We start from the raw sequence: 13,826 nt of genomic DNA on the forward strand, positions 1-13,826 counted from the left end.
ACGTTTTTCCGGTTTTCCAAGAAGCGTGCGAGCCTTTTTTTCTATGCAATTTTCTTTCTGTACAATTTCGTTGGCTATGGCTATGATCGGAATGGATCGGAGTAACCGTGGGCCGTAGTGGCGGCTGGTGTCGATAATTGACGAAGTGTCCATCTTTCCCCTCGTGTTCGCTCATTTTCAGGACGGTTAGGACCTGGGCAGGGTAAAGTTTATCTCACTATCGGATTGATGCGCAGGTATGCAAGCTTGTATCGTGTTTTTTCAAAGTAGCACACGAGTTGTGCACATTCCCAAGTTTCTCTCTTAGCTCAGTGACTACAAAACCTTAGTTTTGAACCGATCTGCTGAATGTATGCACAACACTCTTGCTTGTAATTGTCATATTCCATTTAACTGCTGAACCCTCACAGCTAGAGTCGCTTCAGGACGTAAACCTCACAAACCAAACTACTGTATTAATTGAGTAAAACACGTTTTTGGGCAAGTTGGTAACATTCTTGATTCATATTGCAGCGAAGAAGCACGAACACAAGTAGAAGGAACGCGCAAAAAACACGGCAGCGTTCGTCCGTGTTTTTTGCGTGTTCCTTCTACTTGTGTTCGTGCTTCTTCGCTGCAATATGAATCAATACTGTATTAATGTATTTTGGCTGCTGGACTCGGTAAATAAAGTGGATATGCTATGATGTGTGGAGTTCGGCGTCCCAAATCTGCACAAGGGCTGCGAAAGACGCCGTAGTGGAAAGGCTCCGAATTAATTTCGACCACCCGAGACTCTTCAACGTGCACTGACAGCACATAGACGTTTTTACATTTCTCCTCCATAGAGATGCGGCCACCACGTCCTTGGGTAATATTCGGAAGGTTTCACACGATTGGAAACAAGGCTGAAGTTGTTAGCTGCAGTGATGTTTTCGAACTTCCAGTTGTTTTTCTCTTAACTTGCTTTTGTTCCTTTTAAATGGGGAGCGTCAGCGTATCGGTACTCGATGCTCATTCTTGGACCTTCATTTTTTTCTAGCTTAACTCATGGACACGGTTACGGTCACCATTAGTGGTCCTTTGCTGGCTACGCTGATATACGAGCACTGTAACAGCCCTGGTGACCAGGTAAGCCCTGCAATCCCTCATTCAAGATGTCCTAAATTTATGAGTTGTCTTGATCTCATAGGAGGGGTTTCTGTTGGGAGAAATCACTAGGCGTATCACGGACACAATCAGTGATGCCCAATTACACGGAGAAAAAGAGGAGACTAACCTGAGTAAGTTGCTTCGATTCTGTTTTTCATCGCTGGCACTGCATCTGCATTATTCACGGGAGTTCCTGCTTTCAGAAATATGTGCTATTATTTCGTGCGACCTGTTCGAATTCTATGACAAGAAATGCCACATAGTCGCTGACAAGTTAACAGCACTGCTCCGAGACAAGCAAAAGGTAAAGTGCACAGTTGTCTTGGCAAAGGGGAGGAAACATTGTTTTGCTTGTTTGTATCACTTTAGGAAGTGCCACACTGGTTAAAAGTGCGTCACAGACTCTCAAAGTCTGCAAGACAACTACTGTTGGAGAGGAAATGTTACTGCTTTCTTCATCATTCTTACATCTTTGTGCTGTTTTTGTTGGATGAGTCACCGAACATTGTAACAAACTCACTTCACTGCTGCTTGGCCGCTACATGGTATAAGAACCTTTTGTACACCTTTCAGTGTCTGAACAACTCCTGCACTCAAACCTGTCCCTGTTGCAAGAAGCATGTATATTTCATTATTGTGAAACGAAATGTAGTTTGATGTGTTTAGTGGAATCCCCCAAGAAATAATTACATTTAACATAAACCTGAGCACACCCATACAGGCACAGAGGAAAGTTATATAGTTTTCTCAGATATTTGTTGTTGAAAATGCTGTTTTTGTTATACAAGTGTATGTGTTTCTTCTACTGCAAATATTTGTGGAAGCTATATTGTTTTTGTTTTTAACTGTGTTTACATTCAGGTGGATGCTAATTAATTGGAAGTATTCCCTCTTTGAACTTCCGTTTTTTCCAACACATCTTGACAGATGGCCAGACACCGTTGACAACTCCTCATTTATATGTGGAGCTGCCTTCTAATGCTGTTCATTGCAGTTCCTGCATGTCGCCAAATGTTCGGAAGCTAATACAAGCTTGTGTGTGTGCTATTTTGTTAAGGATATCACATTTCCTGCATGCTAACCAACTTTTGTGGAGCTAATACAAGCTCGTGTGCAGTTTTGTAAAGAACCCGCATTTGTAGCATCTCATAGCTTTGTAAATGTAGCATTGCAGTATTACAGTGATCATAATGTGACAAGCCTTTTGCCATGTGTGCCACACTTGTTTCCAATGTTCTGAACAGTCATCTTCTTTTCTAGGAGGTGGTCGGGTGGTATCGGTTTAGACGGAACTCAAGCCTGCAAGCTTCTTTACGGGAACAAGTGCTCCACCAGCGGTTGGTCCGAAGGCTGGGACAAGGCTATGGGAACTACTTCCTGCTGGCACTTTTCCGAGGCTGTACCTCATCTAATGATGCAACACACTCCATGGAGCATGTCTTTTTACGGTCCACTGACCCGTGCGTATGGTCTTGAAAATCAGCAGCTCTTCCTCTTAGTTGCATCCATGGTCAAGTGAATTTGGTCACCAGGCCTTTTCCGTCTCTCTCAAAAATATGGTTTGGTTTATGGGGGTTTAACGTCCCAAAGAGACTCAGGCTATGGAGAGGCCGTAGTGAAGAACTCTGCGGTACTTTAACATGCACTGACATTGCACAAAAAAAAATATGGTCATATCTTATAGGAATTCGAAATCTTGCTTATTGTCGTGTCATAATAGCCCTTGCCCTTGTTATGTCATCATTCTTTATCCTTGAGAAAGGTGTGCCGAAAAGAACTTGCCAGTTCACTGTGAACTCTTATCTCACTGCTGAGTTGCATCATGTTATGAGCATTCATTATCTTGCTTATGGCTTCCTGCTATCATCTCCTGTGTCATAGTTCCTTAGTTCCGGGGAAAGGTGGGGCAAAGCACTTAGTGATCACTATAAAAGGTTGCCCATGCTTAGTTTCTGCAGTGTTCTTCAGGATTGTGTACAGAATATCTTTCATACCTAAAACTGAATAGTAAAAGGATAGACAAGACTAAGTAGGAACTGCGAGAAGTTTGTGGATGAGAAGAATGAGAGGGAATATTTGTGTAGGCTTTTCCTTATATTTATTCCATTAAAAAACGTTTATTTTATACAAACTACAGCATGTAGGGTTATAGCTTGCCTGACATGACTCCTATCTTACGTTTATTTGGTTCTGGCACAATGTCACTAAGCCACAGCTGTGCACACTTACTGCAGAGGGACCTCCAGAGCGTGTGATGTGCGTGTTGTTTTTCAAATTCTGTGGTCTCAAGCTAGGTAGGTGCATGAATGTGCATGAAGCTAGGTGTACACCACTTATTTGCTTGCATTTTTTGACAGTGCCTTCAAGCATTATTCTGCAGTTCCTCTGCGCATAGTCAACCTTGGAGAGCCAGGCCACTCAGATTACCGCATGTACCCTGGTTCAGCCGCTAGTATACACCAGGGTGCCTTCTGCGAAGTGCTCAACTCTATGTCTGCAGAGTAAGTTATGTCCTGAGCTGAACATTCACGCTAGATAAGAGTCCCGTCCACTTTCTTATTTGCTAAACTTTTTTAAAATTATCATGCAGTTACAAAAAAATAGTGATGAAAAATCTGCTTTTGTGAAAATGGCCTTGGGACCACTGCGTTAGTGACAGAGGTGTGATCAAAGCACTTCCCCTGTAGGTAGAAATGTGTTCATTTCAGCTAACTTTCTTTAGGAGTATTCTGGTGTCACTTTGGGCAGTTAGCTGTGTGGAATTCAAGTATCTTTAGCCTGGTTTTATTGCGACTAGTGTAAGTCTTCAGAAAACATGGCTGACTTGACTCCGACTTGAAAGTGAGAAGTGTTTGGAGTGGGTTGCGTCTCCATTCATTGGCTCAGTGGTCAGATTCTCCCATGCAAGAGGATAAAGTGCCTTTTTTGCATTGCCCTGGGCTCCAGCTTTTTGTTGCTGACATGCTGGTGTGCCTTCCTTCACTTCTTCACTTTATTCACCTTAAAGACCCCCTTCAGGGGGTATTACATAAGGGGTGGGTTAATATATTCAACAATAATAAATACATGTCATTGCAGTATGATACAAGTGGTTAGAGCTGATAAGAATGAAGATGGGGTCAAAACTCTGACCTGTGCTCTCTTTGTAAGAAGCCTACCGTGAGTTTTTGGGAGTGCAGAAACGGTGTTAATTGCAGCCTTCACAGTGTTTACTTTTGCAGCCTTCAGCTACAAGGAGTACATACATATTAACTGGTTTTAGGGTGCTTGTTGAAAGTTTTCTTTGGTTGCATGCACCATGGTGAGACAGCACTTCGTTCTTGTGTGTGCAGTCAGACTCTGTAGCTTCCTTTTTCTTGATGTGTAATTTTCGTGTGTTTTTCCCCTTCCTTCCCACGCAGTGGATCACTCGAAATGGTTGACCATATGCACAGACTGCATAATATGCTTCACACTAAATTAAGGGTAAGGTTTTGCATGTTTCTGCTGCATGCCCAATGTGTGAGGTGTGTTGCTGCAGAATTTTGACTTGTGTCCATGTAAAAACAGGAGGGTATCGTGTGCTAGTTTCTAGGTTAAGGATTGTGAATACGGGTAACCTCTGTCCAAGCGGTCACTGTGTGAAATTAATAGGACAGATGCCACGGTTTTCAGCCATTTTCAGCCATCTTTGTGTGACATGCTAGGTGTACATTGTTTGAATGATGAGTCTTTTAGCACTTTTATTTAGTGTTGTAACCTTGCTTTTATCAGACGTATTTCATACTCAAGGTCATAGGTGTGTGTACAACTGTCCAGTACAGCAAGCTAAACTTTCTGGCAGCACCTGTCCTCCCCCCTAATTTGTTCCTGCTTAAAGGGACACTGAGGAGAGCACTATTAATATTTTTTTTGTAGTAAAATCCGATAGTTCGGCATGTCATGGCTTTGTTGCCACTTGGCCAGCACCAAAGATGCATTTATTTCTAAGAAATTTGGATTCGAAGTTGAAAAAGTTTTTCCCGCCGCTCTGATTCAAACTTGGGATTCTCCTATGACGACACAGGACTAAGAGACGTGAAACATGACGTGCGCATGACGAACCGCAGACTCCATGATTTCTGACGGCCAGCAGTGCGGCCTAGCAGCAGCCGAAAAGAAAGCTACCGCCAGCCGCACGTTGAAGGCATCTATCGGCTATTGCGGCCGTCGCTACAGTCGCTTCGATTACGTTTGCACTGGCGTTTTGCCAGCGTTACGAGGGATCTCGTTCTCGAAGTCGTCAACGAAGTTCTCGCAAATAGACACCTTTAGCATAGCGTGTACCTTGTTACCGCTAGCGGAATACCGGGAGCCCGCCTACCGCTGGAAAATAGGCGCTGATTGGTCGCGATGCTTCAGGAGCGCGCGTAGGTGCCTGGCACGTGGCGCCATCTGGCGACGTCAAGGACATTTGCGCATGCATTGGCTGCGCCTCAGGGATTTGTGGCGTATCGGGTCCTAGAGTTCCTAGAACCATTGGTTCTAGCAACACTGCTTTGTCCTATGACGTCATCACGCTTGTACTTCGAGTTTGGCCTGTGGCGGCGATACCTGTAATTTGGTTCTTGCTCTTTTCTACGTTACAAGAGCTTTGTTGTCAGTATGAGTGGCGTTTTTGTAATCAGGAGCTGGTATTCTGTCGATACAAGCCAACTTCAATTTCTCCTCAGTGTCCCTTTAAGCAAGTTTGCACCCCTCACCCCCCCCCCCCCCACACACACACACACGCACACACGCACACACCCAAGGGGAGCCTTGGTACCCCTGGGACCTTTCAAGCTAGACACTTTTTTTTTTTTTTTTCACAGGAAGTGCTCAACAGTGTTGCTGAGTCTGAGGAGGATGTGGCTGCATTTGCAGATGATATCATGCAGTTGAGAGAAAAATATGCATCATTGAAGAAGGCTGTTGGTGAGACCCCTGGCATTTGTTCATATGCTTTGTTCAGATGTCTTTTGTCTTCCTAGTATCAACAAGTGCTGAAGATTTCACAGCCAGCTCATGAACCAGCTTCTGGTTTCATCAAAAGGCTGAAAGCACTATAATCAAAGTTTCGATTAGACTCTGATTCATACATAGCATGAAAGCTAGCGTGGATCTTCATGCTGGCTACATCCGCGCCCAAGAAGTAGCCATATTTCCAAAGTACATGGGCATATATTTAGTAAGTGCTGATATGTGCATTTGAAATGCATAAATAATATACCTGGATGAGTTATGTTTTGATATTGTTTATATTTGCATTCTGTTATGCCCAACTTATCGAAAACAGTTAAGCTTTTTTGTTATGTACAAATTTGTAAGCAAAGCTCGGTTTGTCGCAAAGTCGGTCCTGCCAGTACAGTGCACTAATGCTTTGAAGGTACTCATTGTGCTGAGCATTACTTTTGTTGTCACTATGCATTGTCACATTGTCGTTGTACGTCAGGTTTGCTACCGCTCCTGCTCCACTTTCTCTGTGGAAGGAAAAGAAAGAAAGAAAAAGCGTCAAAAAGTCACATTGTGACGTAGCTCAGTTACAATCACTGGCAACGTCCTGCACTTTGTTTTACCTCTCACCATGTTTCTGTCCTGCTCCTCACTGACGCTTTGAGAAGTGAAAGTGACATATGTGCTGGATCGCTCAGAATCCATCCACGCCCCATACATAGTTCGCTTCTGTGCACATTCTAATCAGAGGGCTCAATAACTGAACGCCTGGCTGCTATCTCCATCATTTGTAATGCAAGCATGTCGTTTCATACCGCTCCATGTTTTCATTAAAATGCTTACTGAGGCATCGAGACGTACAAGTGGTACACGGCGGAGTGACATGCTTTTGCTGGCACAATACTTGTGCAGCGTCCATAGCGTTACACTCCTAAGTGTGAAATGGAGTATAGTTGGCCCTTCATGGTTTGTTCTAGGCCCAGCAACATAACAAACTGGATGTGGCAGACTAAAGAACGTACAGATGAGACAGGCTGAGTCAGCTTCCAACTGATTTATTCACATAATGAGTTGCAAGTTTCCTCAGCATGTCTCATCTAGTTTTGTCTGTCATTCACTTATCTTATAGAGCCGTTATTACAGCGCATGTTCCTTGTTTCAGCCAGGCTTGACATCTGTACCTGTAGTGTTATGCATGTAAGGTTGTGTGAATGAAAATAAGGCAGAGCTGTAAGTAGGGGTTAGACTTTTGGTGTAAACAAAAAAAAAAAACAGCTAGACTACACCGTGATAAATTTTCGAATTTAGTTGGAAATGTCAGTAATTCATTACATTATGAAAGAGCTAGCTGACCACTGATTGGGAGAAAATTAACTTCAGTATGCAAGAAAGATGTGTGGTGGGACAGTGGTACCGTTGGATTAAGTAGCACTGTCGTGCATTTTGAGGCGCTCCTCCACTCTGTTACAAGTACCTGGGGACCAGGACGCTCAACCTCTTCATCAAACATCATCTGCTAGCATAGCACTGTTCCCTGTCATCACCCACCTTGGGCAGTTACTTGATTAAGTTTGCTTCTCCTATGCATCTAAAGACAGTGATGCGAAACCATGCATAAGTGTCATGAAAAATGTTATGGTTACCACGACGGTTAAAGGGACAAAACACTGAATTTTAAGCACCCAATTTTTTTTGGCACAACAGAAACCTTGCAGTCTAAGGCACTCAATTTTGCAGTGGTTTTATAGACATCTGTACAAAATTTTTACCGAGCATTTTTCGATCAGTGCATGCGCCCGTTATTTGTTTCACGATGCTGGAAACCATGATGAGCTAGCGTGATCGCACTTGCACATTACAAGGTCACGGGACCTTTCTCAACCAATCAGTGAATTTTGTGACACATATCGCCATTTTTGTGGAATGCGGATCCTAATGCTATCGCATTAACACGATGTGCACTTAAAACAAACCAGCAGTATTTTACTGAGATGTGGTCACATGGTGGGATGCAGTGATAATGGCAGGGTTTCACCGCAGTTTTCAATGGGAAATTAAGGTTATAAATGCGATTCTTATAATATGAGGCACGATGTTTTAATTTCGGCCGTAATCTCATGACACATTTTGGTCACTGGTCAGGCCCTTTAAGCAGCAGTTCCATCGCTGCCACATTATACCCAGTCTGTTCACTCAACCCAGTGCAACAACCCAATAGTATGACAGGCTGCGTTTTGGCAGTCAACTTCCGTTTCAGTTTTTGTCAGACAGTTCCACCATTTAACTTCCATTACTCTTTTAATGGAGTTGGCATTTCCTTCTACAAGCACAGTTATAAATATGACCATTTGTGCACTGCTTGTAAATCGAATGCTCAGGCTGACAGAAAGGGCAAGATGAACTATACGTGACTTTTGGCCACAAACAAATGCCGCGCTGTATCATTGAAAAAAATCTGCTGAACTTTAAAAAAGAAACAAAGTCCAACTCCTGGCTACTAGGGTTTTGCAAATACAGTGTTGCATTACCTCTAGATGCATTTCTTTTTTCTACTTCAAAAGCATGCCCTGATAAGGACAGAGTAATTTAGTTGGGCTTGCACCAGAAAGAAATGTCATGTTATATGTTAGTTTCAAGTTGGAGTTGATACAGTAATACCTTAATGGAGCCCAGAGTAGTTATTTCTATTAGGATGTGACATGAAGCATTGTCCGAATAGTCATATGTCGGTATTGCTGAAACACGAAGGTGAATTAGCAAATTGTAAGTTTTGAAATGTTATGCTGAATAAGAGCACATTATAGTAATGTATGGTAAATTGAGAGTTCAAATTTTAGTGAATATTCCCAGTGTGTGTGCACCTTTAAAGAGTGAACAGTGCGACTGCTTAATGCATGAGCTGCTGGGCTTAAAGGCATTGTGGAATTTTTGCTGGTAGCTGTCAGTGGCAGCTCAGTGACACAATTCATTTTTGAGTGTGTAACTTTTATCTTTAATTGGAAAGCACATACCAGAGACAGTGTTTTCAAGTTTAAACAAACATGTTTAGGGCTGTGCAAATAGTACTTTTTCCAAACCAAATCGAATACTGTAGCCTTGCTACCAAATCAGAAACGAATTGAATATTTTTACGGATATTTGCTGCCTGTCCGAATATTCAGTGAGCAATCTTGAGAAACGGCAAAGCGCTGCTTTCACAGTTACAGCTGTGTCTGTTAAAAAACGCAACACTGATCTCCATTTAGGTGTTCGCAACACAGTCACTGCATTAACTCATTGTCATGTTATCATGTGATTCTCATCTTATCATGTGCATTAGCATGTTATGCATACAGGAAAAGTGACTTTTGCTGTTGATAATTGAAGATAATAAACTAGCGGCACATCTCAGTGCATGAGACATGCGAGAGCTACGTATGAGGCATGGCCTCAGAGGTCGGGCATAAAGGCCAGGTTTGCTGAACCTTCCTGGGCCCTGCCACATCGTCCAGTCTTTGAGGTCATGTATGAGGATATGAACACTGCCACGCTAATGGGCCGCACCGTCCACCCGCGCATGCCGATCACGGCAGCATGACACATGGCGTGTTTGGTCTCTGTTTTTGGAATACTCTTGGAAGAAATATACGGCAGGCCTTATTCGAACCTCGCGCCAATTATTCAAAGCATATTCAGAAACTTGAAAACATAATGGATTAGTTTTGAATATTTTTTGAACATACACGATTTTATTCATTTGAATAATCGAATAGGAGGATATTTGATTTGGTATTCAAAATTTCCGAATATCTGCACACCCCTAAACATGTTTAATCACTCCATATATAATGTAACATTCTCACTCCTGTTCCACATTTATAATGTACACTTTAATGTTGTTTTCTTCTTTATTGCCTATCTCCATATTCAGGTGGCATACCTTTCATACTTTATGTGAATCCGATGTCTCCTATCTCAAGTAATTGTGTGTGTGCATTGCATTTCTTTTTTTTTTTCCAAGGACCAAGCACCTCATCATCTGCTTCGGAAAGCATTTCAGCAACCTCTAAGTAGACAACCATGTGTGATGTACATCTGTGTTGGATGACTAGTGGGAGGAGAAGAAATGTTCGTGTGCTGTGTAATAAATTTAGTTGAAATTGTTTTTGTTTTTTTGCGTGTGTGTGTGTGTGTGTGTGTGTGTGTGTGTGCGCATCATGATTGAATAAAGAAAAAGTGTGCTTATTCTCTGTATTCATCTCAAAAGCCATCATCTGCTGAAGTGCACTTCTACTAAATGGAGGCTTGTACAGGTAACAATGAAATGGAGATTTTGCATGTCTGTGGGCGTGTTTAGTTTGTTTTCATTTTACAGAGCATAACCATGGCATAACTGCCCCAAAAAGCATTGTCATATGGTGGCCTTGCACAAGTGCTGGTGGCGAAATGAAAAGTAGAAGTTTTTGTTCAGAATGGTAAAGCGGTTTTTGTGGCCCTTTGAAAGGAAAGATCAATTCTATAAACAATGAAGGTAGCAGCAAATTTAGTCTTTCTACAACCCAAGTGTGCCAGTTCTCAGACTTGTGGTTCACATTTTGCCTATGCACTTCTGCAACATTGTGCGCAGGAAAGCAATGCAGAGAAGTGGCTTATAGGTACTCGTATTCTTGTAGTGTGGGAACTGGATGGAGAAGAATGGGGTGTGTTATTGTGAAGGCAGAAAATGAAATATAGGGGTGAAATTCGATATTCAATAGTGACTGCCAGAAACATCTCTGAATCATTTATGATGAAGTAAAATGTTTAATGGCTAGACTTGAGCACTTGATAAAAGGTGAAACTAGCTAAAGGTCGGCGGCTGTCTGAGCATGCAAGAGTGGCAAAGAATGGAAAATGTCCAATATTATGAAGAACCACGCCAGCCCATTTTTTCATGAATGAGGAAATCTGAGATCCAAGCAGCCTTGGTGGTTTATGGGGGGACGAGGAAATCAAAACTATTTTCGTTATTTATGCTTGAAATGTAACCAAAGTTGGCACCGATATTTTAATACTGCTTAAAATTGCATTTTAATTTAAGCTAGCTCGTATAGTTGTTGAGTAACTGCAATTAACATTCTCTTAAAGCATCCATGGGGTGTTAAAGAATTAAGGATTAAGTGCACAAGCTTTGGATGCATCTTTGAAAAGGTCTGTTGTGCGCAATAATGCTATTAGTGGTTTTTTTTAAACGCTACTAATTAAAAAAATGTTACTATTTACCATGCATATTTAGATGACAATTGTTTTTTGCAAAAATCAGTTTCGAAGACTGTAACAGGCATATATAGAGAAATTAGGAGTTTTATTGCATTCTTGAATGTCATTGCGCAACAAACATTCAACTGCCATTGGTTACGAAGTGCTGCAGGGATGAGTTTCAGCAACACCACGAAAAGTGAAAGCTGAAAAAAATTCGAGTTTATTCCCTCGTTCGCCTCATTTGTCACCTCGCATGCTTTTGGTCAGAGAAACGCGGCATCGCAACCAGCGGAAGCTCTGATCTGATCTGTCCAATTCATGGCAATACCACCAGAAGCGCGAATCGCTCACAATGAAGAACCGAGGGTTAGGAAAACATCGAGAATCGAAGAGTTGGACATTTGATTTGCCGCATTCCCCAACCGCGAAGGGTGGCAGATTTGCTGTCAAGGTTATGATATGGAAATTACAGAGCAGAACGGTTACGTGTGGGACCAGTTGTCTAGCTGACAAGCATGCAGATCCTAAAAATCTCAGGTGTTAACCCAGATGGGCAGACTTTAACCAGGGGTACCCATTTCAGCTGAAAGGACTTTTTCAGACCAACATGCACAAAAAAAGTAAATAAATAAACTGTTGGCTAAGGGACTATCGCAAGCAAATAATAAAGGAAGTGCTGATAAACACACTTTTTTTCTGGAATATATTTTTTTTTTGTTTGTTTTAACCTACGGTACCGTTTTTTGGGGGCGGAAAACGTGAAATTTTTTTCTCCGTAGGTAAAACAGCGTTGCAGGTGCTGCTACTCTATTAGACGCTTACCCTTAATTTTTTAGGCACGTTGTGTTACCGAAGATTTTATTTGTTTATTTACAGCCGTATTATGAAATTCCTCGTTTTCACGCACCCTGTAGCGTCAGCAGGCAATGCCAGGCAGCGCGCGAAGTGCGCGAAGCGCGAAATATGTTGATGTCCTTGTATCCTTGTCTTTGAGCGAGTTTTATCGTCTGATTGCGGGTGGTTTGTGGTAGTAACAAGTTGTGCGAACCCCAAGGGAAAATCCTTGTCTGAATGTTATTGTTGATCTGTTGGCAGAAGGGCAGGAAGTGAAATGCAGTTTATTCGTCGTCTTCTTGCGGTGTTCGGCATGTTTCGAGACGTGAAACATGATGACCAGGGCTTGCTTGACTGGAGCATGCTGGATCACGACGACACTGCCGTCGATATCAACGATTTTGATGAGTATTCCAGCCCATCGCTGCATTTATTCAAAGATGGGGATTCCGATGCTGTTAATGCGTCTCCTGCAAATTCTAGCCTTTCTGGGGAAAGAAAAAGAAAACAAGTTCAACCAACTTTCGCCGTACCAGCACAGTTGTCACGGCAACAATTTCCACTGCCGGTGTGCGAGCCTGCGACAGCAGACGAGCAGAAGAGCGGCATGCTAGACTTAGCCCCAAATCTGACACCAACGTCAGCGCAGGCAAGTACGTCTTGGAGCACAGGCTTCGATACAGACTCCTGGTTATCGCGCTTTGTACCTGACAAGACACAAGACACCGGTACGTGTGGACGATTGCCTCGCAAAAGGCGAAAGACATGCCATTTACAAGAGAACCAGTGCGCGATTGATGAAAGCAGTAGCGACGATTCCGCAGGTGACATTTATCACAAGAGTATGTCCGTTGCAGCTCGTGTGACCATCGACGACGTTACCGAAGATGAATTAAACTGCTCAGCTGGCACGGCACCACGTTCGCTCGGGATGTGTAGCGTAGGCTCACAACTGCCAACTATGGAAAACTCGAGCCAGCCAGTCTTCACAGCACATGATATCGATGTCGGCGGCGGGGAAAGCCCAGAGCAGAGGCAGAGTGCAGTCAAAAATGGATTTGAAGAGCGCCTTTTGATCGCTAAGCAGAGGGAAAGTTCTGAGTTGACACTATGGAATTTTTACAAGGAAAACGCTAACTTCCCCAAAATGCTTTGCCGAGAAGCTGCTGAGGCTTTAACGGCAAGAGTACTTACCGTAGAGAGCATCTATGGCGTTGCCTACTGTGCATGTGAAGTCGATACTGCATGCAACGTCACATCGAAGATGTGCCTGATGCTTCCTTTGGAATTAGCTGAGAGCGAAAAGCTTGATTGCGGTGTTATATTGCGTATTTTTCCTCCGTGGAGGGAGCACACATTCTTTAGTGGTGAAAAGGTACTTTCGGCTGTGCAGTACTTGGAAGTCCTTGAAAGACCTCCGCCAGAGACTGTAGATTAACCTCTGCAGCTATACATTCGTGCATGGTTTTATTGCGACTACTTCCATGTCGCGTCATTTATCCGCCTTTTCAAGAACCTCTGTGATGTGCAGTCACATAGGAATAGGCTCATTACGTTGCTGGAATGTTAAAATTTACTTGTTTCATTGTTACAAGAAACGTTTTATGCACATGGCTGCCATGATCTTGTGCTAAATTGCACCGAGTGTGTGTGCAATAAACACTGCGCCATCATGCGCCATAGAATGCGAA

At 42.8% G+C, this 13,826-nt stretch overlaps 2 protein-coding genes across 4 annotated transcripts; both read left to right on the forward strand.

The window, feature by feature from the left end:
* Positions 1–47: 47 nt before the first annotated feature.
* LOC149349739 (BRISC complex subunit Abraxas 2-like) lies at positions 48–10,225 on the forward strand. 3 transcript variants are annotated; one of them, XM_089578773.1, is made up of 9 exons: positions 48–202; positions 1,022–1,110; positions 1,172–1,262; positions 1,335–1,435; positions 2,392–2,591; positions 3,489–3,632; positions 4,533–4,596; positions 5,961–6,063; positions 10,082–10,225. In XM_089578773.1, the coding sequence occupies exons 2-9, from the start codon at positions 1,030–1,032 to the stop codon at positions 10,132–10,134; spliced, it is 837 nt and encodes a 278-aa protein (XP_089434899.1). In that variant the 5' UTR covers positions 48–202; positions 1,022–1,029; the 3' UTR covers positions 10,135–10,225. The 3 variants fall into 3 exon arrangements, with proteins under 3 accessions (XP_089434899.1, XP_089434900.1, XP_089434898.1); XM_089578772.1 differs by having other exon boundaries at positions 56–236; XM_089578774.1 differs by lacking the exon at positions 3,489–3,632 and having other exon boundaries at positions 48–236.
* A 1,147-nt stretch (positions 10,226–11,372) lies between these two features.
* On the forward strand, positions 11,373–13,826 carry LOC149349740 (uncharacterized). Its single transcript, XM_089578775.1, has one exon. The coding sequence runs from the start codon at positions 12,413–12,415 to the stop codon at positions 13,571–13,573; it is 1,161 nt and encodes a 386-aa protein (XP_089434901.1). The 5' UTR covers positions 11,373–12,412; the 3' UTR covers positions 13,574–13,826.

Source organism: Amblyomma mixtum, chromosome 3 (assembly GCF_055824585.1).
Source record: "Amblyomma mixtum isolate Tamu chromosome 3, ASM5582458v1, whole genome shotgun sequence".
Lineage (NCBI taxonomy): Eukaryota > Metazoa > Arthropoda > Arachnida > Ixodida > Ixodidae > Amblyomma > Amblyomma mixtum.